Raw genomic sequence first — 27,074 nt, forward strand, 5'->3', positions numbered from 1 at the left:
AGAGCCGTGGGAACGGCACTCTGCGAAGTCGAGGCCTGAATGACTAGGCTCTCAGGCGTGGGGTGAGTGGTCAAGAAGGCAGGATCCCAGGCGCTGGGCAATGACACCTAGCGACGTTCTTATCCACCAGTGCCCTCGAGGCCGGCTGCAACCAAGTGTGCCCAAGAAGCCTTCGGTGAGGGCCTCATTGAAAGGATTGCAAAAAACACAGTTGATGGACAGAATGCAGAACAATGTCTTACATTCACCCCAGTACAAAGATCTCAATCCAAAATGCAGCCGCACGAATGCTGGCTGGGATCCCCAAGTTCGCACCAGTTACAAACATCATTAGGGATCTCCATTGGCTCCCGATACGCAGCCGTATCAAATTCAAATCGCTGTGTATTGTTTACAAGTCACTCAATAATGAAGGTCCCCACTTTCTCAAACAGAATCTTCTCCATCATGTCCCAACCCGATCTCTTCGTTCCTCTATTCAGAACCTCTTGGCTGTGCCTCGCACTAGAACAGTCACCTGGGGCGACAGGCGTTTCATGGTTGCCGCCCCTAGACTCTGGAACACGCTTCCTGCACATATCCGAGCAAGTCCCTCCCTGTTCACATTCCGCAAACAGCTAAAGACGTGGTTATTTGACCAATAGCCTTGTATATCCTCTTTACCCCAGTTGCTGATCCATCCCTTAATTAGCGCCGAGACGCCCACGGGTATTCGCCGCGCTCTACAAATGTCAATAAATAAATAAATAAATAAATCGTTTTTTTGCACTCCACACCACCCTAGGTCAGACAATGGCTATATGCAAATCAGCCTTGACCCTGTGCCCCATGGGAACAGTCCAGCCTGAACTACCAAGCCATGTCTTTCCTAGACCGGAATCAAGCATCCAAGGACCAGTTTCTGGCTATCAGCCTTCTTCAGCCTGGATAGCTTAACTCCAGTGGTGTGGAGAGCCTGGGATTCACGTCTGAGTATACCCAGCACACTCGGGGTGAAAATTGCAAAAAACACAGTTGATGGACAGAATGCAGAACAATGTCTTACATTCACCCCAGTACAAAGATCTGGGCCTAAATCGATCGTTTTTTTGCACTGCACACCACCCTAGGTCGGTCAATGGCTATATGCAAATCAGCCTTGACCCTGTGCCCCATGGGAACAGTCCAGCCCGAACTACCAAGCCATGTCTTTTCTAGACCGGAATCAAGCATCCAAGGACCGGTTTCTGGCTATCAGCCTTCTCCAGCCTGGATAGCTTGACTCCAGTGGTGTGGAGAGCCTGGGACTCACGTCTGAGTACACCCAGCACACTCGCGGTGAAAATTGCAAAAAACACAGTTGATGGACAGAATGCAGAACAATGTCTTACATTCACCCCAGTACAAAGATCTGGGCCTAAATCCATCGTTTTTTTGCACTCAACACCACCCTAGGTCAGACAATGGCTATATGCAAATCAGCCTTGATCCTGTGCCCCATGGGAACAGTCCAGCCCGAACTACCAAGCCATGTCTTTCCTACACCGGAATCAAGCATCCAAGGACCGGTTTCTGGCTATCAGGCGTCTTCAGCCTGGATAGCTTGACTCCAGTGGTGTGGAGAGCCTGGGACTCACGTCTGAGTATACCCAGCACACTCGGGGTGAAAATTGCAAAAAACACAGTTGATGGACAGAATGCAGAACAATGTCTTACATTCACCCCAGTACAAAGATCTGGGCCTAAATCCATCATTTTTTTGCACCCCACACCACCCTAGGTCAGACAATGGCTATATGCAAATCAGCCTTGACCCTGTGCCCCATGGGAACAGTCCAGCCCGAACTACCAAGCCATGTCTTTCCTAGACCAGAATCAAGCATCCAAGGACCCAGGGTGGTGTGAAGTGCAAAAAAACGATGGATTTAGGCCCAGATCCTTGTACTGGGGTGAATGTATGACATTGTTCTACATTCTGTCCATCAACTGTGTTTTTTGCAATTTTCACCCCGAGTGTGCTGGGTATACTCAGACGTGAGTCCCAGGCTCTCCACACCACTGGAGTCAAGCTATCCAGGCTGATGAAGGCTGATAGCCAGAAACCGGTCCTTGGATGCTTGATTCCGGTCTGGGAAAGACATGGCTTGGTAGTTCGGACTGGACTGTTCCCATGAGGCACAGGGTCAGAGCTGATTTGCATATAGCCAGTGTCTAACCCAGGGTGGTGTGGAGTGCAAAGAAACGATGGATTTAGGCCCAGATCCTTGTACTGGGGTGAATGTATGACATTGTTCTACATTCTGTCCATCAACTGTGTTTTTTGCTCATTGAAAGGAAGCAGCAGCTTCGACGCCGTTGACGGCGTCTGGAGCACCTCCGTAGGGAGGTTGGTCTTAAGGGCCACCGTAGGGAGGTCGAGATGGAGAGCCTCCACAGCCCGACGTAACACCATAGTGTAGGAAGCACCCCCCCTCCATAGTAGGCGGAGGGGAGGCAAACCCTGGGTCAGATGACACATCACGTTCACCCAATCCTGCCGTGCAAGGGTGTCCTCGGAGCCGTCCCAATCCTCTTCTGGCTCCGGGGTGGAAGTAGCCGGCCACCGCGGCAGGACCGGAGCCTGAGAGGGTGTAAGCTGCGCCAGAAGTGGCGCCAGGAGACACAACGGCACCAGCCGGGGCCGCGCTGGAGCCGTATCCCAATGTGGATCCTAGGCTGGAACAAAATGGTCCGGGGCAGGGGCGGGATAAACCACACCCAGTGCGGCACCTGTGGCGGAGCCAGGGGCGGCGCAGGGGCCGGAGACAAGGGTAGGGCCGGATCCAGCAGCGTTGCACCTTGTGGCGCCATGGCCGGAGCCAAGGGCGCTGGATCCAGTGGCTCAGGGGCCCGGCGCCAGAGGCGGTGCTGCCGGGCCAACAGGATCTGGACACGGGACGGCTGTGCCCGCAGGCATGCCGGCGGGAGCCCGAGGCCTACAAAGGCGGTCCATGGCAGCAAGAAACTATTTCATCTGTTCTGGAGTCTCCGACGGACCCGGGTATGGCGGGTAGGCTGTGGGACTATAAGGCTCTGGAGGAGCCACAGGGGAGGAGCCCCTGTCTCCCTCGTCCGCCTCCGAGGAGCGACGGGGGGATGTCGGAGAGCAAACACGCTTCTTCGACTTCTTCTTATGGCGTCGCTTACCGGAATCTGAAGACTTAGAGCCAGAGGAGTGACAGTTCCGGTCCCGGGAGTGGTCCCGCAAAAGACCTATGGACCCCAAGCGGCGGTGAGAGGTGTGCCGGGCCTCCAGTAACTTCCTGCATCGCTCTCGCAAGGCCTTTGGGGCCATGGCTCGACAGTCTTGACAATCCCAGGAGTTATGGTTGGTTGCCAGGCAGTAGAGGCAGACATCATGGGGGTCCGCCACCGACATATTGCCGCGGCACGACCCACAAGACTTAAAGCCGGGCATCTCTACGTGCACCAGGAGACAAAAAGGTCTCAAAAAGTGGCCAAAAAATGACCGAGGTACATGCTCAATCCAGATCTTCGCTTTTGGTGCGGAAAAAGAAAGAACTGACATCCGCGCGCATCGGTGGTGCCTAAGTACTCTCTGTGACATCATCTCAGCGCCTACGATTGCTGTGACGGACGCGGAGCCGTATGACACCACCTACTGGCACGCAGAGGTACTGCTAAGCAGAAAAACTTTCCAGATCCAGCCTGACGCCTGGGGATATTCTACGGTAAGGAATTTTTCACTAACGTGTCTCTTTCAGATGGTTATATTTAGGTTTGGTCCTTTTTAGAAAATGAGGTAGATAGGCTAGTAAATGCATGGCTCTCTCAATGATAGCCTATGAAACTTAGTAATTACTGCTTTATTTATGTTACTGTGGGACTCGAACTTCGACAACGGGGAATGATTCAAGCATGTGAATCTATGAAAGAAACCCCAATACTGGATAACTGCAGTGGTTTAAAAACCTTTTCAGACACTGAAGGCGCGTGATAAACAAATTAATTTCAGAAATGCTCTTTCTGGTGGGTACTCAATTTAACTATACATTCCATGCCATGAAAAATATCGACAGGTGCCACTCTGGATCCGGCTGATTTTTAAGCGTAGTCCCCTGCACGCCAGTGGGTGGTGCAGCGTATCTCTGCATTGATTCTGCTCCCCCTACCCCCCGGAAGTGACGACTGGAGCAACATATAGGTGTCACCCCAGTGCGCTGATGTCAGTTACTTTCTGGAAATCAACCATGCCCTCCAGAGCGGAGCCCAAAAATCAAACAACTGTGCTAGCGTTCAGATCTTTAATTTGGACCTTTTTATCATAAAGTGGCCATTCCACAGACCTGGGATGGGAAAGGACAGTGAGGAATCATAAGTATGATAGAGTTTCCACCACAAAGAAAATTACTGAAGGTAACTAACTTGTTCTTCTGATGGGTAATTGTAATTGCAGATTCCTCACCTTGTGAACAGATATCAAAGCAGGACTTCCCCGGTGGCCAGTCTTTGGAATGACTCAAGTGAAAAAGTCCTGTAGGGCCAAATGGCCAAAATGTAGTCCACATGCCAATGAAGTGGTAGCAGCCTTAGACCTGGTGTAATGGGCCCTCAACCCTCAGAGGCTGCTTCGTAGTCACTGCCTAGCAGATCTTAATGTAGAGGACGTTTCTGCACTGTTTTTTCTTTCTTTGCAAACACAAGGAGCTGATGGACGGAGCACTGAAACTTTTCAGACACTCACCCCCAGTCATAGATCTGGGTTTTCAATCCATCATCTTTCTTTAGCTCACTTCGCCACCCCAGTTCAGACCCAGCCATATGCAAATCAGTCTTGAACCTGTTACTCATGGAACTGACAAACCAGGTCTTCCCTGGACCGGAAACAAGCATCCTGAGACCGGTTTCGGGGTAACACCTCATCAGCCAGGCTAGCTTGAATCTAGTGACAAAGTGAGCAAGTGACCCACATTGGGCTGGACTGTTACCATGAGTGACATGATGGTCAGCAGGAAGGTCTTCAACACCAAAGAATGGCTCACAACTTCAGTAGGTTGATATGAAGGTGAGTGTACACTGATCTTCACCTCTCCCGGATGACCTTCCCAACCAGTAGTGACATCTGTCACCACCATCAGCTCTGGTTGGGGTAGGGAGAGGGATCTGCGGGTGGTCCAAGTGCAGTCGAGCAGTCACTAGTGCAGATCTTTTGCAGGCTCCTTAGAAACCTGGATGGAGTTCAACATATTTCTTTGGCACTGAGCTCACTGAACCATCATATCCCACAGGTGTCACATGGCATGGTCAACAGGCAGGATGCAAGAGGCCAGTAGACCAAAAAGTCTCCGAACTATCCACACCAAGTCCCAGGACTGAGACTGAAAGATTGGGATTTGGTCTGAATGTCCTACTGTTGTTGGTACGGAAGGAATGGGCCAAAAGTGCACAGTTTCCAAGTTGGCCTGATGAAGGGAGGAGTCAGGTGTGACTCTGACAGTAGTGAACCCCATCAATGTTAGGAGCTTCACAGTTCTCTGAAGGTGGTTTGTGACTGACTATGGTAAGCTTGCCAGTGTCCTGGATCCAGGGCAGATAGAACCATAGCCAGCATGAACATTTTGAATGGTTCCTTCCACAGGAAGAAACTGAGTGGGTGAGGATCTAAAATAGGACGAAGGCCTCAGCCCTTTTTCAGCACTAGAAAATAATGGGAGTAACAGCAAAAAGAGCTTGAACTTCTTGTAGAATGAACAAACTCGGAAAGCTGCTCTGAAATGGGTGGAGTATGCAGAAGGGAATGTCAGGCCCTAGCCCCATTAAGCAATCTGCAGGTACCATCTGCCTGATCTTATGGCCCTGCCACCTGGAGAAAATGATTGATCCTGCCTCCTCATGGGGGGGTCATGTGCCTCAAAGGCCAAACTAAAATGGCTTAGAGGATGCTTTGGGTGGGATGGGGTATTCGGTGCCCCTGCTAACCTAGTGCCTCAAAAGGACTGGGTGCTAGTTGTTCGGCTGGCTAAAAGACGAAGCCACTAGCGATGCCACGAAAGGGATTAGATGCTGAGGATCCTTTCTTGTGGGTGTGGGAAGACCAAGGGAGCACAAAGCAGCTCTTCTCTCCTTAAAGCACTCGAAATTGTACACTTCCTTTATGCAAACAATCAAGATGTGTCAAAGGGCATATCCATTACTGATGCTTGAACTTCACCCCAGAAGCCCGAGAATCTCATCCAAGAGTGGAGATGGAGTACCACCCTAGTGCCAACTGCTCTGCCTAAATAGTCTGTGATGTCCAAACCTGACTCAATGACGTACTTGACTGCCTCCTGGCCACCCTGAATGGTCTCTGCCTAATTGCCAAGAAATTCCTACACAACAGCAGGCAAGATCTACACCACGAGTCCCAAAATTAATGGGAATATCTTACTATTAGGCAGCTGGTGTTGACTGACTTCAGGGTGGGGGTAGCAGAAGAAAACATCCTCTTCCCAAAGGCGCCGATCCTCTATCAGATGGCATAGGGAGAAAAGAGGTGGGATTAACCTGGCTAGTGGAGACCTGTACCACCAGGCTCCCAGGATAGGGTGTTGAATCAAAAACAACAGGGTAACCTGGAGTGCATCCGTGGCAGCATGCCACCTCTCTATTTACCGGTGGACAAGAGTAGCGTTTGGAAAAAGTCAAGGCCCGGTTGAAGGTCAGTAAGGGTTCACACGAGGCTTATTCATCTGGTTTTGACAACCATGACAAAAGAATCAGACTCTTCAGTGAAAGGAACAGGGGGAGAGCCAGTCTTGCGTCAGGGAAAGTTTCCACCCCACTGGCCTCTTGTAGATCCAAAAAACCATTGTCATATTCATAGTGTGGGGAGAATTTGTTCCTACCATCGCCAAAAATTGGTTGGCTCTGGTCACAGTCAGATTCAAATAGCTGCTTGAGCACTGGAGGGCGACTTCTTGGCAAAAGTAGTATCTCATCCAAGTCAAATCGTATAGGGACCAGGCATGTTGAAACTGAACTCGGTCACAGCTTCAACCGAGGTTGAGACAGATTAGGTTCTGTGCCAGAGATGACTACAGGCTCGACTTCCTCCTCCAGTGTCAGTGGCACCTGTGCTGGTGTTGACACAACAGGAAGCGGCATGGGTCGTGGTGCAGGGTTTAGAGTTGGTCTCCAGATTTGGAGTGGAACTTGTGGCGGGTTGGAGAGGCACAGAGGGCAGGCGCTGGCAGTAATCTAACTTGAGGCCTCCATGGATCTATGGGGCCCGAAGGCATGTCAGTGAGAGCCAGTACTGTGCCAGAGATGCTAAGCATGTCCTCCTTAAAGGCCCAGACTTCCTGTGGCATAACCAACTGAGCTGGAAATTCAGGGTGCATCAGAGTCAACTGTGGAATCTGATGCCTGACCAAGGTTCGGGTGCACCTTCCCGTCCTCCTTGAAAACCTGTTGATCCGGCCACGGGAATAGGCCCGCGAATTTGAGTGGGAACAGCATTTATGCAACTTTCTTTAGTGCTCTGCTACATACAGCTTGGCTTCACAATCTTCGATAATGGGGATCCGGAAGAGACATTTGTTTGCGACAGTCCCTGCAAGTGTTAAACTCTGTAGTTTTAGGAGGTAAGGATAAGTTACTTACCTGTAATCCTAGTTCTCTTACAGGGGTATACTCATCAAAGTCATAAGCACTAAATAATCCCCGCCCAAGTGCGGGAACCTGCAGCCTATACAACAATACATATATATGTGTATGTTTAGAACCCTAAGTACATAGTACTATCCAAACATACATATACACATGTATAAAAACATAAATATGCAGTCTATTATATATCCAATAAGCCAAGAAGCCAAGAAGCCAAAATTACATGTATTTATTTCTATAGTGTGAAAATAATGAAAATAATATCACATACCAATACTGTAATAGAGGACATGTACTGCAATAGTGATCCACAACAACCTTTTATTTTCAGGAAAGAAAACAGGTAATAGGAGGCAATTAGCCCAGAGGCTGCATAGATAAATAATATCACTGTATAGAAAAAACTGGCACCTTGCCTTTAAGGATTCCAAGAACCTGGACACCGGGCCTTTAAGACCTCCAGGAGCCCCGTGCTCCCATCATGCACCACAGGTGACAGTTATGTCAGTTCTTTTTTACAGTGTATACACCTGTAGGAACCAGCATATATGATGCAAGAAACTCAGTATAGTACTGTTAATGCTCATCCGGGGAGGCAGGAGGGTTGTTTATGACTTTGATGAGAACATCCCTGGAAGAGAACTAGGATTACAGGTAAGTAACTAATCCTTCGCTTCCAAGGGATACTCACCAATAGTCATAAGCACTGAATAGAGTAGCAAGCCCATACCCACTTCCTCATGGACGAGCAAACAGCAGCAATTATAGTTCATGAAAACATGTTACATGGTATTAGCCCAAAAAAAAAATCCCCCAAGAGGCTTGCCCAAACTGCGCATCCGCCTGTGTGTCAGAGTTCACAAATTAATGGCGAGTGAAAGTGTGAACTGATCACCATGTGGCAGCTTTACAAATCTCTGCAATGGGCACATTCCTAAGGAGGGCTGTGGTAGAAGCTTTTCCCCTAGTAGAAGGGGCCTTAGGTTTGCCAGGGAGGGTTTTGTTGGCCAGTTGTATGACAATAATATTCAAAACACTATCCACCTAGAGATAGATCTTTTGGAAGCTGCAGATCCGGTGTTTATGGAACCATAGTTAATAAACAGATGGTCCGATTTTCTCAGTTCCTTTGTTTTGTCTAAAAAATACTTCAGAACGCTCTTGAGGTCCAGAGAATGAAGGGACCTTTCTAGCAGATTTGAAGGATTCAGGAAGAAGGTAGAGAGTGTGCTTGCCTGATTGATATGGAAATCCAAGACTTCTTTAGGTAAAGAACTCGGATGTGTTCTTAGGACCACTCTGTTAGCATGAAACACAGTGTAAGGCTCTTTACAACACAGCGCCTGGATCTCACTCACTCTGCAAGCAGATGTAATAGCCACCAGAAAAGCGGCTTTCCATGTCAAATGTTATGAAGAAGCTCCATGAATCGGTTCGAAAGGAGTCCCCATCAACTTTGTTAAAAAATGTTTAAGCTCCCATGGAGGAGAAGGAGCCCTGAGTGGGGGGTAAACTTTTCCCTAAACCCTCAAGGAAATCTTTGACCACAGGAATTTTGAAAAAGGAAATCTGAGAAGGGGACTTTCTATATGCTGTGATAGCTGCAAGATGGACTTTAATAGAGGAGAACTGGAGACCATATTTTGCCAAATGCAGCAAATATGGTAAAATCACCTGTTCTTGACCCCGGACAGGATCATGCCCATTGTTCACACACCATAGGTAAAAACGCTTCCACTTGAAGGCATAAGATTTCCTAGTGGAAGGTCTCTTTGCTTCTTTGAGAATGTCCAAGCATTCTGAAGTCAACGGTAGGTGTCCATACTGTATGACTTCAGGAGCCATACTGTCAACCGTAGGGAGGAGAGATTGGGGTGAAACACCTTCACTGTGTGCTTGGATAGCAGATCCGTATTATACGGGCAACCTACTGTGTGGTACTTCCGAGAGCTGAAGAAGGTCCGGATACCACCACTGACGAGGCCATTCCGGGGCTATCAGGATCATTCTGGTGTTGGTCCTTTAGAACTTGTTGATTACTGTGGGAATCAATGGAATCGGTGGAAAGGCGTACAGTAATGTCTGAGACCATTCTATCAAAAGGGCATTCAATTGAGATCCTGGTTGAGGAAACCTGGATGCGAACACGGGGCATTTTGCGTTTACCGAGTCTGCAAACAGGTCGATGTCTGGCACTCCCCAGTTTTGAAAGCTGTTTTGAGCGACTTCGTTGTTGAGCACCCAGTCGTGAGCTTCGATGAAGTCTCTTCTTGAGGCGTCTGCCTGGGAGTGGAGAGTCCCTGGGAGATGAATTGCCACAATCGATAGGTCTCGTGCGAGAAGCCAGTTCCAGATGGTCTGAGACTCTATGGAAAGAGGTCCCGATCTGGTACCCACGTGTTTGTTCAAGTAATACATCGTCGTTGTATTGTCCATTTGAATCAGAATGGACCGAGACTGGAGCGAAGGGTGTAGCGAGTGGAGTGCTAGATGCACGGCTCTAAGAGGGTGATGTGGTAACCTTTTTTTGTTTCTGACCACAGACCTTGAACTTGCAGAGGACCCATATGAGCACCCCATCCTTGGAGAGAGGCATTGTGACAATCGTCTGAGTAGGGGGATGCAGGTAAAAAGGAACTCCCTTTATCAGGTGGGATCATTTAATCCACCATCTGATGGAATCCCTGGCTGATTGATGGAGAATGACATGATCTTCCCAGCGTCCTGATACCTGCATCCAGTGGTCCCACAGACATTGATGTAGAGGACGCATGTTAAACCTTGCGTTTGGTACGATGAAAATGCATGACGCCATTGAGCCCAGCAGTGTTGACACCTGTCGAACTGTGGGACGTTGTGTGAGAAGGAGGTTGAGACATTTCCTGTGAATGGAGGATAACCTCTCCTCCGATGAACACAAGCTTGCTTTTTCGGTATCCAGGGATGCACCCAGGTAGTGGATCCTCTGTGTTGGATTGAAGATCGATTTCTTGAAGTTGACATGAAGGCCTAACCTGTTTAGTAACTGAAGACAGTACGAGAGATGAGTCTGCAGCACGACAGGGGACAAGCTCTTCAGGAGCCAGTCGTCCAGGTAGGGATATATGAAAATCCTCTGCTTGCGGAGAAAAGCTGCCACCAAAGCCATGCATTTCGAGAATGTTCGAGGGGCTGATTTGAGCCCGAACGGAAGCACCGTGAATTGGTAATGCTGGAATGAAACTTGAAACCTTCGAAATTTGCGATGTTTCTTGGACACTGTAACGTGGAAGTATGGGTCCTGCAAATCGATGAAACACATCCAGTCCCCTTGATGAAGTTGTGGGAAGATTTGATGCAGTGCCAATATTCAAAACTTTTCTTAGCGAATAAATTTGTTTAACAGCCTTAAGTCCAGTATTGGTCTGAATTCTGTGGTGGGGCCTCTTTTTTTCACGAGGAAATAGCCAGAATAAATCCTGTTTCTTTGTGGAATGGGAACTTTTTCGATGGCGCTTTTTGTAGAAGTTTCTCTTACGGAGGGATTGATGGAGGTGGAGATTTGAACCTGAGCAGACACCCTTTCTGCACAATATTGATTACCCACTTGTCCTTTGTAATCTTTTTTCACTGCCCCAGATGTAAAGAAACACTCCCCCCGTAACACCCACCCCCCACACCAGAGTGTTCAACGGGCATGGAGGAAGCAACTCCTCATTGTTTTGTTGGTGGTTTAGGAGCCGCTGACTGTTGTTTCTGCGGTGCTCTCTTCGTCCAGGTCTCCTCTGTGGGTAGTGAGACCGTGAGTGCGTCTGACTTTGGTTTTGTGTGGTCCAGTGAGGGCTTTGAACCCTCTGCTGAAAGGAACGCCGATAATAGGGATGAAACCTTCTTCGAAATTCTTTACGCTTTTCCAAACCAACAGCCTTTAGAGTGTCCAATTCAGTTTTCATCTTGGACATCTCGTTGTCCACGTGGAACCTGAACAGAGAAGAGCTATTAATCTTCCTCTGTGCATCAGGTTTGAGATCTGTGAGACAAAGCCATGCTGAACATCTTGAGCAAATGCCGTAGGAAAATCCGTTGGCCTCTATATATGCTGTGTCAGCATCAGCACTAATTACTTGATTTGCCACTAATCCACACTCTTACAGGATTTCCTGGAAATCTCGTTGGTCCTCTTTTGGTAGGTTGTCCGGAAACCTTGCCAAAGAGTCCTACGGTGATCTGTCGTACCGACCCAAAAAGGCGGAAGCACTAGCCACTTTCATGACTGACGCAGAGGTATTACACATCCGTTTCCCCAAGGAATCCCTATTTTTACTGTCCTTCTAGAGGGACAGAGGAGGTGGAGGTAGCGGAATGTGCTTTTCTGGCGGCAGCCACTGTGAAAGAATCTGGAGATGGGTCTGCACGAAGAAACAACGGGTCTTGTTCTAGGGCCTTAAACTTCTTTGAGATCAGAGTGGGAGCCGAGCCCACCATGGCTGGAGTTAGGAAAGTCTGCAATGTTGGCTCTAGCAGACCTGGGACCAAAAGAAGAAGAGGTCTGGCTGAAGACCTATGCTGCGGGTTTCAAATATTATAGAAGTTGAAACTGATGGTGCAGTCTTAGTGACGTTCAACTTGCTGGGACCCCTGCAGAGCACTTCATTGAAAGTCCAGATATCGTCAAATCGTGGAAACCCTGGATGGCGGTGTCGAAGATAGGGTTAATGAATAGTCGCTAAAGGAAGAATTGGAAGATGAGGTTGTTGATGGAGATCTCCATCTCCTCTTCGGAGTAGGAGAATGGCGAGATCTTGAGCGCCCTCTCGAATGTGAATGCCTTCGTGACTGAGTACTAGATTGCCTCAGAGACCTGAGAGGAGAGGGTCTCGAGGATTCTGTTGGAGGAGGTCCCTCAGAAGACCTGGGAGGAACTTTCCAGTGCCTTACACTTTCTAGCCATCTTGGTGACATATGGATTGAAGGAGGCTTTTCTCTGGGAGTCAGAGAGCCCTCCAGCATAACCTGGAGGATGGAGATGCCAGGTGACGAAGAGTGTCCTCTCGACATCGAGCGTCGAGATCTCTACGCCGATCTAGGATTCCCTGGTACGTCCCCAGCAGAAATGGCATGCTTTCTGTCCCTCGATGTCGAGCAATGTCTCGACGACAACACGGAATGAGCCACCATCGACGTCGACCGCTGCTGCGGAGATCCGCTTAAGAATTCACGCCGTTGCGGCGATGCTCTCGACGTCGGTTTCTTCGACGTCGACCGTGAAGGTGTTCTTGGCGTTGACTGTTGGTGTACATATGGTGTCTTCGACGTGGACTTCTTCGACGGTGAACATGCCCTCGACGTCGACCGCCTGTGGGTCCATGATGGTGATCTTGCCGTCGATCCTCATGACACCGACCTTCGGGAAGGAGGCGGAGACCTCGACATCGACGGAGGCTTCGACAGCAACTTAGGTCTGTCGGAACCATACTTCGAGCCCGAGGTAGTATGTCTCGACGTCTGTTTACTTGTCGTCGGCGGATGTTCTCTTTGCGTCAACGGCGATCTGTCCCTCGACGTCGGGGAGCGTCTCACCTGTTGTTCCAACGCCGATCTCGATGGCGAGCACTCAGAAATGTTCTTACTTTTGTAGGTTGGAGAGGCAGATCTTCGCCACTTCTTCTGCTTTTCCTGAGAGGTGGGCTTCTTAGAGGTAGGATTACTCTCTAGGCCACTTTTATGGTGTTTTCCTCTCTCCAGCGAGGCAAGAAGCCTGGTCTTCTCTCTGTCTCGCAGAGTTCTTTTAGAAAATTGTTGGCAATGATAACAAACCTCTGGGTTGTGTGAGGATGGCAAGCACACAATGCACAAAGAGTGAGGGTCAGATTTAACCATCTTCTTACCAAAGGAAGGACACCTGTAAAATAAAGCTGGCATTTCTGACCAAAAAATAACTTAAGTTGTCAGAAATATACTAGAAAACAATCTCAGCACAAAAAACTTCAAATAAAGTTGGTAAAAACCAATTTGACTAGAAAAGTAAAAAACTGACGAGCTCAAGCTCCAGGATCCTCACAGAAGGAGCCGGGAAAAATAAACAACTTAACTGTCAACTGTGGTGCATGATGGGAGCAAGGGGCTCCTGGAGGTCTTAAAGACATGGTGTCCAGGTTCTTGGAAGCTTTAAAGGCAAGGTGGCAGTTTTTTCTATACAGTGATATTATTTATCTATGCAGCCTCTGGGCTAATCGCCTGCTATTCCCTGGCTTCTTTTTGAAAAAAAAAGGTTGTTGTTGCAGTGCATGCCCTCTATTACAGTACTGGTATGTGATATTATTTTCACACTATAGAAATACATTTACTTTTGGCTTCTTAGCCTATTGGATATATAATAGGCTGCATATTTATGTGTTTATACAGGAATATATGTATGTTTGAACAGTACTATGTACTTAAGGTTCTAAACATATACATATATATGTATTGTTGAATATGCTCCGGGGTTCCGCACGTGGATGGGGATTATTCAGTGCTTAGGACTATTGATGAGTATCCCCTGGAAGAGAACATGTTCCCTGCACACTGGAAAGAATTTAGGAGAAACTCATCAACTGAAAATAAAAGAGCATGAGCTGGCTAAGGAACTGCCTACGAAAGTGCAGAAAGTAAAGAACTGACATCAGAGTACTACGTTAGTACTAATATGCACCCCAGTCAATACTTCCAAGGTGGTGCAGAGTGAATGTGGAGCTGTATGAGCCCACCTATTGGTGAACAGGGGCTATACTGAAAATTCTTCTGAATCCAGGATACCGTCTGGGAACATCACAAAGTGTGGAATGAACAGTTAGGAGCATGAACAGTTCGGAGCATGCATCAGAAATGTAATAATATGCCTCTATGACAGTCTTTTGCATATTGAACAGTATGAATGATAATGGACCCCTATTTTTGTCTTGCCTGAATGTTTGCAGCAGCGCAACCAAAACTACCAATTTTGGCCTCTGTTTGTGCTATCAGCTAAACAGACATTCCTAATCTGGTGTAAAGGTTCTTAACACGTATTCATACAGCTCACATTTCAAAAGTGCTATAACCTTGCAGTGCCCACAAGGACTCTTGAGCTTGTGAGCGAAAACAGCATTTGTTTATATGCAGTTCTGATATTTTAATAACGAATATATATTGAAGAGTGTCCACCTGTAGAGTAAAAATACAAACTTAATTCTGGAAGAGAGACAGTCTTCTATGCTGGGTTAAAGCGTATCCTAAAACATATGTGTGTCTCTTGTCTCCTGAATACTGCACCTCATCATCAGCCTTCTGCAGGGATGCCTCCTTTGCCTCTTCTGCACTTTGCAGAGCATCCTGGGATTTCTGGAGCTGTTTGAGCATGTGCTGCAGCTCCTCTGTCTTCATATGTAGCTTTTCTTTCAATGTTTCAGATGCCATCATTGAGCCTCTTAAATGTTCTGCATTTTCCATTGCCTATGTGTAGACAAAAAAAACTTTTAATAAACAATTTGAAATCAGACATCGCCAATTAAACAAAAACAGACACTGAACAAAGAAAATATAACTGAGAATGGGAAATGAAAAGTAACACTAAACATACTTTGAGACCCAAATCTTCTTGTACACATATCTTCAGTTAGGGCATCACTCTAGCAAACAAGGACACATAACAAAGCAACACGTCATACACAAGAGGGTCATCAAGCAGATGTGGAAAAAGGGAATTTTCTAGAGGGTTCTCGTTAAAGCAACACTAAGGGGTCAATTGGAAGCAAAGTGGGATAGGAAAAAATCTGTGGTTTTCCTGTCCCGCCAAACTCACAGTTGCATATTTTCATTTAGAGATGGGCAAACCTCCCTATTACCCTGGAGAAAACTCATCCAGAGTGGTCTAGGCTAAAGTTTGGCTAGTTTGTTAAAGAGCAATTTGTTTCAGAGCACTGGAAGCTCTGCGCCCATTTTCGTGTCCACAACTGCAGTGACAGGCAAAATCATGCAAAAAAGAACAAACAAATGGCCCTCTCGGATAGGGTTGAAAATTCCCTACTTATCAGGGCCAAAACGCTCTGCATACCAGGGCCAAAGCTCTCTGCATACCAGGACCATTGATTTTTTGTTTTGTAGAAAGAAAAACCAGCTCTGGTTTGTTTCTCCAAAACAAAAAATCATGATCAGTCACCATGATATGGCGGATGAATGGCATCGGAGTTTTGCTGCAAGTGCTTCCACTGTTCCAGCAGAGCATTTTCACGAAAACAATCCTCACAGACATGCCAAAGATGCCTATGTATGAAGGGCAGGAGGTGCCATATATGTAGCTGGATGTTGTCTGATCCAAATAGATGAACCAGTGCTTGGAGTCATGTGATGTCCCCTGGAAGCGTTGGAGATCCACTACTGGAAAGAAAAGGATTAGTTACTTACCTGTAATCCTAGTTCTCTTCCAGGGAACTCATCAAACTAAATAAATCAAAAGGGGGGAGGGTAGAGGTGGTATGATAGAATCAACCTCCAATACACATGTTTTACAATCAATGAGATTCTATCAAATTGTTTTTTTTTATTTTAGATGTAAATACAGTGAGTGTTGTTGATCCTTGTGGATGACAAGAAAAAGCACTATGTGTTTTTAAAATACCCCTCACACATTATGATTCCCATAGTGTCATGCTTCATCATGGGGGTCTTCCCGTCCCTCTATAGGGTGGGCGTGCTACTACCTACGGATTACGCGGGAGCACTTGTTGTTATGAAGATAGGCTATGTGTGGTGCGAAAACAATGTGAGTGGTAGGGGGTGAAAGGATTATGTGAAGGATAAAAAGGTGAAATATTAAAAATTCCCTGGCTAGTAGAAAAAAACTATTTATTCACTTCTCTAGCTGGAAATGTTAAAAAAGGGGTTGTGGTAGGGTTATTTGCTATGCCCTACTTGGTCGACATCTTTCGTTAAGCAGTCCCCCCTGCTTTACTCATCAGGACCTATGTTAGTCCCTACTATACTCGGTAAACTAATTATTGTGTCATATGCCTACTTTCCTAAAATAGACTTGCAAAAATCAGCTAGTCTATTTGTTCATGGGCTCGAGTAGGCCCTTTAGAAAAAATGACCCAATCTGGTCTCTGAAAGAAAAGGAAAAAATGGGAGAAAAACAAGAAATAAAAGTTCAAAATACTTTGATGAACTTTTTCAATAACACATCATCATCACATGGATCTATATTCGACCTGTAGAAAGAAGCGATATGTTTTTCTCATAGTCTTTTTTCTTTTTAAGGATTCATAGTTATGTGATCCATATATTTAAACTGGCGTAATTCGACATTTTTTTAGGTCATTTCGCCGTTGGTTTTTGTTGTAATAAAAGATTCACACACACACAATTCACTTTTGTGACCAAGACCGGATGTTATTTGACTTTTATGGTGCGGGTACTGTAGGTTACCCACAATAATACTGGTGCAATTCGAATGCGGTAGTCGATTGCTTTTAGTGCCGATTGTTTCTTAGAAACCGCCATTACTTTGAATCTATATATATAATATATATATATATATATATATATATATATATATATATATATATATATATATATATATATATATATATATATATATATATATATATATATATACACACACGTGGGCGGCGTACCTAAGGTCTGCGTACAACCGGTGGGGTAGGCAAGAAGCGTCAAATTGTCAAATTGCCATAGTAGAGAAACGTCAGGAAACTACATGGTTTTACAATTACATGCATATCACAAGACTTTCCCAAATAAAGAAAGGGGTTACTTAGTATACATACATTTCTTAATAGTAATCGCGCCCCATGAGCTTGGCATCTGAGGATTGTTCATGCGGTCACTGTGAAAGGTAAGCGCTACTGGTAAGTTTAAGATGCAGGGCAAAAGCGGGCCATAGATTATAGACTTCTAGCCGTAGTCTTACTCACTTGTCCGCCGGTAATACCTCCCCAATGCGCCTCAGTGCCGCTCCGTGGGTTACCTTTGTGTAACTGAATCACGGGTATTTATTGCTCATTTGTGAAGGAAAAAACGCGAAAAAGTAGGCGTCTCTGAAAGCCTGTAAACCGCCTTCACATTCATTGGGAAAGCAGAAGTTTGTTGTCTTCCTCAAATAGCTAGTGCGTAAACAAAGATGGCGGCCTTTTTCGGCATATCCTACTGCAAGATCATGTTTGCTTCCTAGTTGGTTGCCAAACACATGTATCGGTCCTGCAAGGACTGTTGATAGTTTAAATGACCTGCTATCTATTATTTAATAATCTTATTCCATCGTCAAAAGTTGGATTATAATTGGGGTGGAAAAGGGACCTTTGTAAAAAGGTGATTCTTTTCGGTTTCACTCGTTCATATCATAAGATGTGCATGTACATTGTGGCAAGTGCTTGCTTTCTAATTGTCAAATTGTGGAATGAGGCCATAGTGTTTGTTGAGTTTTTCTATACTCTTGATCCTGTTAGTGATTCTTTCCGGTTTAACTCGTTCATATCATCAGATGTGCATGTACATTGTGGCAAGTGCTTGGTTTCTAATTTTCTCATTGTGGAAATGAGGCCATAGTGTTTGTTGAGATTTTATATACTCTAGATCCTGTTAATGATTACTCTCTTTATTATCAAATTCCATGGGTTTCAGGGTTATTCTAGGATCACAATTGCCCCCATGGGATTTCGTCGTTCAGGCCATTGAGGTTGGTTTTCAGACGCAAAACCCATCTTTGCTCTTTTTCGAAAAGGTATTTTTCGTTGTTGACTTGCTCAATTATAGTCCATGAGATGTCTTCTGGTTTGTGGCCTTTGTCTAGAAAATGTGAAGCCATTTTGGTGTTGGTTTTTTTTACATTTAATGTTGCTCTTGTGTTCACCTATCCTTGTTTTTACTGGTCTCAAGGTCATGCCAACATATTCCAGTTTGCAAGGGCACGTGATTAGATACACAACATTGTGGCTGTTGCATGTGGTGAACTTCCTTTGTTCCCATGAAGTGCCATTTTGGAATGTGAGATCCTTGCTTTTTTTGGTGAGGTTACACACTTTGCACCCAACACAGGGGTGATGGCCTTGTAAGTTTCCCAAACTAGTGGATAGGTGTGATTCTTCTCTCTTTTGTGGTCTGGTGTGGACCAACATGTCTCGAATGCTTTTACAGCATCTGTGCGAGAACATTGGTTTTGGGATGTCAAGACCTCCACTGTTTAGAATTTTCCAATGTTTTGTGACTATTCTAGTCACCTGGTTAGAGTTGGTGTTGTGCGTGGTGATACAAAATGGTCGTTTCTCTTCTTGTTTGGACTGGGTCTTCTCAAGTAAGCTTTCCCTGCAGTTATAGCGTGCACATTTGTACGCTTGGCTTATTTTATCCAGGTATTGTCGCATCTAAAGTTTTTTCCGCAGATCCTTAGATTGGGACTTGAAGTTAGCAATCTCCGTACAATTACGTCGTAGTCGTAAGAATTGTCCATATGAGAGATTGTCTCTCAAATGTTTAGGATGGAAACTTTGGTACATTAGGAGACAATTCTTGGACGTGGTCTTAAAGTGTGTAGTTGTCATCAACCTGCCATCTTTAGGAAAGATGTTGAGGTCCAGAAATACTAAGACTTCTTTGGATATTGTGCTGGGGAATTTGAGAAAGTCGTCTTGATAATTCAGCCAAGAGATAAACTGTTGTGCTGTGGTCTCATCTCCATCCCATATGATGAAAAGGTCATCAATATATCTTTTCCAGATATTGATGTGTTTTCGAAAGGGGTTACTGGGGTGTAGTATTTTTGTCATTTCTAGATGGTATACATAGAGACCAGCTACGCTGGGAGCAAATGTGCTCCCCATGCTGGTCCCATGCTTCTGAAGATACAGGATGTTGTCGTATTAAAAAAAGTTCTCTTTTAGAGCCAAATTACAACACTCCATGATGACATTTCTGGGTGTCTGGTATTCCCAGTCATCTTCAAAAAGTACATCCTCAATGATGTTTAATGTCTCGTTGTGGGGGAGACTTGTGTATAGGCTTTCGACATCACAACTTATTAGTTGTTGATTGTTGGGGTCAAAAGTGAGATCTTCCAGGAGAATCAGGACGTCTTTGGTATCTCTGAGATAGGTAGATGTTCTCTGCACCATGGGCCTCAAGAACGCATATGCAAATTTGGAAACTGGCTCTAAGATTGATCCTATGCCAGATACAATAGGACGCCTGGCGGGTTGTCCAGGCGCTTGTGAATCTTGGGTATTGTATATAGATATGGTGTTATAGGACTTTCTTGACATAGGAATTCTCCTTCTTTAGTCACCCAATTGTGTGCCAATGCTTCTTCTAACATGGTGGTGATTTTGGTTTTAATCCTTTCAGTGGGATCATGGTAGAGAACCTCATAATTGCGTTGGTCTTGTAGGATTCGTTTGCATTCTTGGTCATACAGTTATTTGATTTGTATGACCGTCGCCCCTCCTTCATCCGCTGGTTTTATTACTAGCTCCGGATTGCTGCTGAGTTCCTGTATAGCTTTTCTTTCTTCTTTAGTGATATTTGGAAAAATCTGTTTGTTTTGTGGGCCAAGATTATTAAGGTCTTTCATCACCGCTTTTTCAAAGGCGAGCAGTTCTATGGGCAATGTACTATCCATAGGGGTGAATTTTGATTTGGGTTTGAGGTCTGAGTCACCTTGTTGTGTGTCTATTTCTTTGTCTTTGAAAAAGACTTGTAACTTAAGTGTTCTCATAAATTCCTGAACCTCTTTACAGAGTAGGAACTTGTCCATGTTACATGTAGGTACGTAACCGAGGCCTTTTTCCAATACTGAGATCTGTGCATTGGAGAGATTAAAATCTGTTAGGTTTACTACCAGATTAATTTCTGGCTTGTTGAAGCCCTTGTCATGCTCCTGGTGGATACCCATGGTTGTTCGTCCTCTCTCGGTGTCCAGTGGACGTTGTTGCCTCTCCGGTTCCTTCCTTTGTTCCTCCCTTGGCGTGATCCTAAAAAATGAGTTTGATCATAGTAGGGATAATCTTGAGGTGGATAGGTCCAGGGAGGATATATCCCTTGGGGATGTGGAAAAGGAGGAGGTCCATACTGTGGTGGTGGATACATCTGTTGACCTTGAAAATTGCTCCACCATCTTGGTCCATGATGGTATGGACTTCTGTAGTTGCTGCGTGAGCTTTGGTATCTCGGGCTTCTACCACGGCTTGAATCAGAACTGTTTGATCCTGTGTCAGATGATTCATCATCAGTCGCTTCCTCACGGTTTTGTCTGTAGTCTTCTTTGATGTATGGGTATGTTTTCTCGTGGCTGAAGCAGCTTGTATCTTTCTTCAGTTTATGATACTTGCTTTGTTTAAGTGTTGCTTCAAAGTCGTTGAGTGTTTTATTGAGTTCCTCTAGGTGCTTCCTCAAATTGGCCGGTGTTCGAATGGGGGACCCATTAATTTAGAGAGGACTACATTCAGCTCTCAGGGAGGAGAAGGAGCCCTAACAGAAGGATAGACTTTCTTGAGACCCTCCAGGAAATCCTTAACATCTGGCATTTGGAAGAAAGAAGCCTGAGTGGGAGACTTTCTATATGCTGTTATCGCTGCCAGGTGAACTTTTATGGAGGAATAGTGTAAACCTGCTTTGGCCAAATACAGTAAGTATGGTAACAGTACCTATTCCTGTTCCTGACCTCGAATAGGGTCATGACCTTCAGCAGTACACCACATGAAAAAACGCTTCCACTTAAAAGCATAAGACTTTCTCGTAGAAGCTCTTCTGGCCTCTTTTAAAATCTGCATGCAGTCCTGAGAGAGGTTTAAATGTCCATATTGGATGAACTCAGGAGCCATGCTGCTAACCTCAGGGATGGCAGGTTGGGGTGGAACACCTTGCCGCTCTCCCTGGTCAGCAGATCCGGATGACATGGCAACCTCCTGTGTGGTACTTTGGACAGGTGAAGAAGGTCCGGATAGCACCCCTGGCGAGGCCAATCAGGAGCAACCAGGATCATGTCTGTCTTGGACTTGCACAGCTTCCTGATCACCAAAGGAATGAGTGGAATCGGTGAAAAAGCGTAGAGTAATGTCTCAGACCAGTCTATCCACAGAGCATTCCCCTTGGAACATGGTTGCGGGTACCTGGAGGCGAAGACGCGGCATTTTGCGTTTTCGGCGACCGCAGAGAGATCGATGTCTGGTGTTCCCAGTTGGGGAAGATGTCTTGTATCACTTCTTGTTTTAGCACCCAGTCATGTGCTTCTGTGAAATGTCTGCTCAGGTCGACTGATTGGACATTGAGGATACTCGGTAAGTGAACCGCAGATATTCTCATGTCTCGTGCCAGAAGCTATTTCCAGATTGCCTGTGCTTCCAGCGACAGGGGTCTGGATCTGGTTCCGCCCTGCTTGTTCAGGTAGTACATCATTGTTGTGTTGTCCGTCTGAACAAGCAGAGAGGCCGATGTTACTGACTGAAAAAATGCTTTGAGAGCTAGATGTACAGCTCTGAGTTCCAGCATGTTTAAGTGGTATAGTTGCTCTTTCTCTGACCACATGCCTTGGATTTGTAATGATCCCATATGAGCACCCATCCCTGAAGGGACGCATCCGTCACCAGAGTCTGTTGGGGCATGTCCTCTTGAAAAGGGACTCCCACAATATGATGAATCCGTCGCATCCACTATCGGATGGAGAGTCGGACTGACAGAGGTATTGATAACTTGTCCTCCCAGCGATTGGAGATTTGGGACCACTGATCCTCCAGAGTCTGCTGTCGAGGTCTCATGTGAAGCCTGGCGTTTGGAACGAGAAAAATGCACGAGGCCATAGACCCGAGTAGGGAGGAGATCTACCTGGCCGTGGGCCGAGGTGTCTGCAAGAGAGTTTGACACTTGAGGAGAATGGATGATAGTCTCTCCTCGGAAGGATACGCTCTTGCGTTGACTGAGTCCAGAGTTGCGCCTAGATAGTGTATCCTTTGTGTTGGATTGAGGATGGACTTCTTGAAGTTTACATGCAGACCGAGCCGATGCAACTGGTGAATACAGTGCGTGAGATGTTGCAGAAGAGTGGGAGACCCACTCTTGAGAAGCCAGTCGTCAAGGTAAGGGTAGACTAATATGTGCTGTTTCTTCAAGAAAGCAGCTACTACTGCCATGCACTTTGAGAAAGTGCGAGGAGCTGACTTCAGCCCGAAGGGCAGGACCGTGAATTGGAAGTGGTTTGATTGGATGCGAAACCGTAGGAACTTCCGATGCTTTGGGAGATTGGTATGTGGAAATAGGCATCTTGAAGATCTATGGAACACATCCAGTCCCCTTGATGTAGAAGTGGTATTATTTGATGTAATGCCAGCATTCTAAAATTTTTTTGTAGAATGAATTTGTTGAGACGTCTGAGATCTAGTATAGGCCTGAACTCCTTGTTTGGACCTTTCTTTGGGAACAAAAAGTAGCGGGAGTAGATCCCTTGCCGACGTTGGTGCCATGAGACCTCCTCGATGGCGTTCTTTAGGAGTAGAGCAGACACCTCTTCCCTCAAGAGATTTATACGATGGGTGACAGTCTTTTGAGGAGGAATGGAAGGTGGAGGGGACATGAACTTGATTGTATACCCATTCTTTACAATATTCAGCACCCACTTGTCTAGTGTGAATTTTGTCCACTCTTCCAGGTAAAAATGTACACTTCCCCCACCGGAGTGGATAACGGAGATAGGGGAAGCAAGCACTCACTGCTTTTGTTGCTGTTGCTTGGCAGCAGGTGTGGACTGTCTGGAATTATCACCTCTTCCTCTGCCAGGACGACGCTGGGAGAATTGTGACCTTCCTTGATTTTGATGCGAGGACCATTGAGGGGTTTGAGCCCTCTGTTGGTGGTAGAGACAGGCATTTAAATGTGGAGTTTCGCAGCCCCACGGCAGAGAACCTCATTAAAGGTCAGAATTTTATTGATGGGCAATATTCTGCTTGGAAGAGAGGAAGAAAGAGTCGGAGAATAGTTCGCCTTGGAATCCGACGACCATGAAGAAGACCTACAGCTTCGTCTTCTAGGAGATCGGTGACATATGCCCGACTCCTAGTAGTAGGAGAGCGTGATGATCGTCTTCTTACCGATGGGGACCTTCTCGGCATGGTACGTTCGTGCCGCCCCGAAGAATGCTCTGACGGGATCAAAGGTGACCTGGATCTTGAAGAAGACTGTGGTAGATTCATTCTGTGGATCTTCCACTCTCTAATATCTCCTAGCCATCTTGGAGAGATATTTGTTGGCCGGGCTGGAGACGGTACTGGTGAGGGCTCTGGAGATACTTGCACTATCTGAAGCCCTGGGAAGGAAGAAGCACTCCCTGATGTAACCACCTGGGCGTCCCGCATAGAACAGTCCTTCGACGTCACTCTAGGTCTCTTGGCTGGGGGAGAAGGTGATTGAGATCTCCTCGACGTCGACCTCCTCGACGTCGACCTAGATCTCGACATCCTAAACCCAGAAGGCCTTTTCTTAGATCTCCTCGACAGTGATCTCTTCGACATCGACCTCTGCGGCTACGACATCGATGGCATGTGTCTCAACGTCGAATGTCTGGGTCTTTTCGGCGTCGAAGCCCTTGGTGTTCAGCTATACGTCGATGTCATTGGATTTCTCACAGTCGACAATCTCGACGTCGGTCCAGAGCCTCTCGGCTGTGAGCTTCGACGTTGATGTGTCGACGTCGAGCTCCGACCTCTTGACGTCGTAGGCGAGCCAGACTTGGACCGCCTACGTGTGGATGACGACCTCATCCTATGTCTCTTCTCACCTTGTCTCGAAGGCGAAGGATGTCTCGACGATGAAGGATGTTTCGACGGCGAAGGATGTTTCGACGTCGACGGACGTCTCAACGGTGATTTCGACGCCGACTCTGAGCACAAAGGTACCTTGGATGACGATCTGTCCCTCGATGGGGAAGGAGACCGATGCCTCCTTTTTTCACCTTTTTCTTTGCGCTCTCTTGGTTGAGAGGAGGGCTTCCTTGAGTGGTGTTCTTCTTGCCCATTCACTGTTTCCTTTCCTCTCTCTTGCAAGGAATGCAGATTAATCTTCTCCCTCTCTCTAAGGGTTTTCTTGGAAAACTTTCTGCAGTGGTAACACTGGTCTGGCTTGTGGGATGAAGGCAGACAAGCAATACAGACCGAATGAGGGTCTGACTTAGCCATCTTTTTTCCACAGGTCGGGCACTTATTAAATAAGGACGGCATTTGGACAGGAAAAAATAGCCAAAAGTCATAAAAAATTGTTGAATTAGTCAGCCGGAAAAAAGAACTGACCTAACGGTCACCTGTGGTACAAGATGGGATCCTGGGGGTTCCTGGAGGTCTTAAAGGCACGGCGCCAATATTCCAATTGTTTTCTATGCAGCCTGTCTAGGCTAATTCTGCCTCTATGATCCAGCCTTTTTACCTTTGAAAATAAAGGTTGTGCGTTTCAAAGCAAACTCAAGGCAGTTTTCTTTATATATAGATCATATGTTTATGATGACTTATGTGTCTTTATTTTGTCAAATGTAAAAGATACATGCAATTATGGCACTTTTGGAGTCTAGTAGTGCGTTTTTCAGGCTGCATATATATATATGTATATGCATATTATCTACATATATGGGTATTTATATATAAATGGGTATATATATATATATATATATATATATATATATATATAGATATATGCATATTATTACGCACGTTGGCGGGACTATTCAGTGCTTATGACTGTTGATGAGTTGATGAGATATTCTTAAAATGCAGAATCTGTGGGCAGAAATAACTACCAGGAAATGTCTATTGCTGCCAAATATGTGTACAATGTATCAGTTTGGATACCAAACTCCATTATGTTAGTTGTACCAGGAAGGATATAGCGAACTGCCACATGGCAGGTTTCTGATTGACATTTTGAAGGCCACTTTGCCATAATAATAAAATATTACCAGCCCTGGTTAAAGAAACACACTGAACAAGTATAAGACTGAACACTGTGCATTACTTCGTTTATAGTGAATACCTCTTTCTGAAGTTCCTTAACTTTCTGTTGCAACAAGTCTGTCTCCGACTGCAGCCCTCTAATTCTATCCTCTTTTAGTTGCAAACTGGCCTCAGCAGAGTCCCTGCATGTCTGGCAGGATGACAGCTCTGCCTTCAGCTGCCGGATGAAGTCTTCGCTCTTCTTGACCTGTACGAGAAACAAACTGAGTCAGCAGAGGCACTAATGGGCCTCCTTATCACCTAGGCATGAGGGAAAGACACAAGATGGTGGGGGGCAGTCGAGTCCTAACCTGCAATTCCCATTCCACTGGGAGACTACAAAATAACCAGCGTCAAAGGTTAGGGTTTTTAGTCAGGGCCAAGAAAAAGGGCGCACAGCTAAGTATTGACGCAATGTTATTTAGTGTTTCAAATTAGTGTTGTGAGGTTCAAAACAGGTTGAGGGGATGAGCCCTGTAACCCCTCAAAATCGTTTCAGCAATGGCTGACGCTATGTACAACGAAAAACAGAAACCTTTGCACACTCTAATAAGTAAGCAATGTTGTCATGGTAGACAAATAGAGAAAATGGAGACAAAGTGTTGCATTCGTAAGCATCAACGCTTCAGAACCAGCCGACACGTGTTTCGTCGCGTGTGGGACAGTCTTCCTGCGACTCTTCAGGGCTAACGAAATATGAAGTGTCGTAGGGAGAGTCGCTCCGTCGGTGATACTTCCGACCCGACAGGGCCCAGGACTGTGTGAAGATGCTGTAGTAGGAGAATTCTATTAAAAATATTGCCCAAGTACATGAAATGGCAAGGTTAAATGTAGAAAAGGACACTCCAACCGTGTAGGTAGACAAGATGATGGAGAATTCCAAAGGTTAAGTGAGTGTCTCCACGGAGATATGGCGTAGACAAAGGATCTGTAGTGATCAGGACGGAACGCCTTGGAAGACAGACGGGTGCATCTGTATCACCGATCAGGACGGAACGCCTTGGAAGACAGACGGGTGCATCTGTATCACCGTTCTCCGCACTGTGTCCCGGGTGTGGTCACACGTGTCGGCTGGTTCTGATGAACATTAAAGACACACTATCTAACGATTGATTCCAAGAAATCCTTGTTTTGTTTACGAATGCAACACTTTGTCTCCATTTTCTCTATTTGTCTACCATGACAACATTGCTTACTTATTAGAGTGTGCATAGGTTTCTGACAGCAAAATAGCCCACAGTGCAAAGCCTGGTTTACATTGTTCCCTTGAGAGATACGAATAAAAGGACTCCGGAGGGTGAGGGTGACTCTACCTCTTCTTCTGTATCCTGCTGTAGGCTCTGGGTGCTCTGCAGCTTCCGCTCTAGCTTCTGTATAGTCTCCTTCAGGTCCAACTTCTCAGACTCGCATGTTCGAATTTCATGCTTCAGACTGCTCATAGTGTGCTCCTGCTGCAAAACCTGACAAACA

General features: G+C 46.0%; 1 protein-coding gene across 1 annotated transcript in view; it reads right to left on the bottom strand.

Annotated features, from left to right (window-relative positions):
• PMFBP1 (polyamine modulated factor 1 binding protein 1) overlaps positions 1 to 27,074 on the bottom strand; it is a 1,903,249-nt gene that overhangs the window by 1,129,782 nt on the left and 746,393 nt on the right. The window contains exons 17-19 of the mRNA XM_086945556.1: positions 26,918 to 27,064; positions 25,645 to 25,812; positions 14,902 to 15,081 (exon numbers count right to left, since the gene is read on the bottom strand). Coding sequence (XP_086801682.1) covers positions 14,902 to 15,081; positions 25,645 to 25,812; positions 26,918 to 27,064 — 495 coding nt within the window. The remainder of the gene's footprint in view (positions 1 to 14,901; positions 15,082 to 25,644; positions 25,813 to 26,917; positions 27,065 to 27,074) is intronic.

The sequence above is a fragment of the Lissotriton vulgaris genome, chromosome 12 (assembly GCF_964263255.1).
Source record: "Lissotriton vulgaris chromosome 12, aLisVul1.2, whole genome shotgun sequence".
NCBI classification, from domain to species: Eukaryota; Metazoa; Chordata; class Amphibia; order Caudata; family Salamandridae; genus Lissotriton; species Lissotriton vulgaris.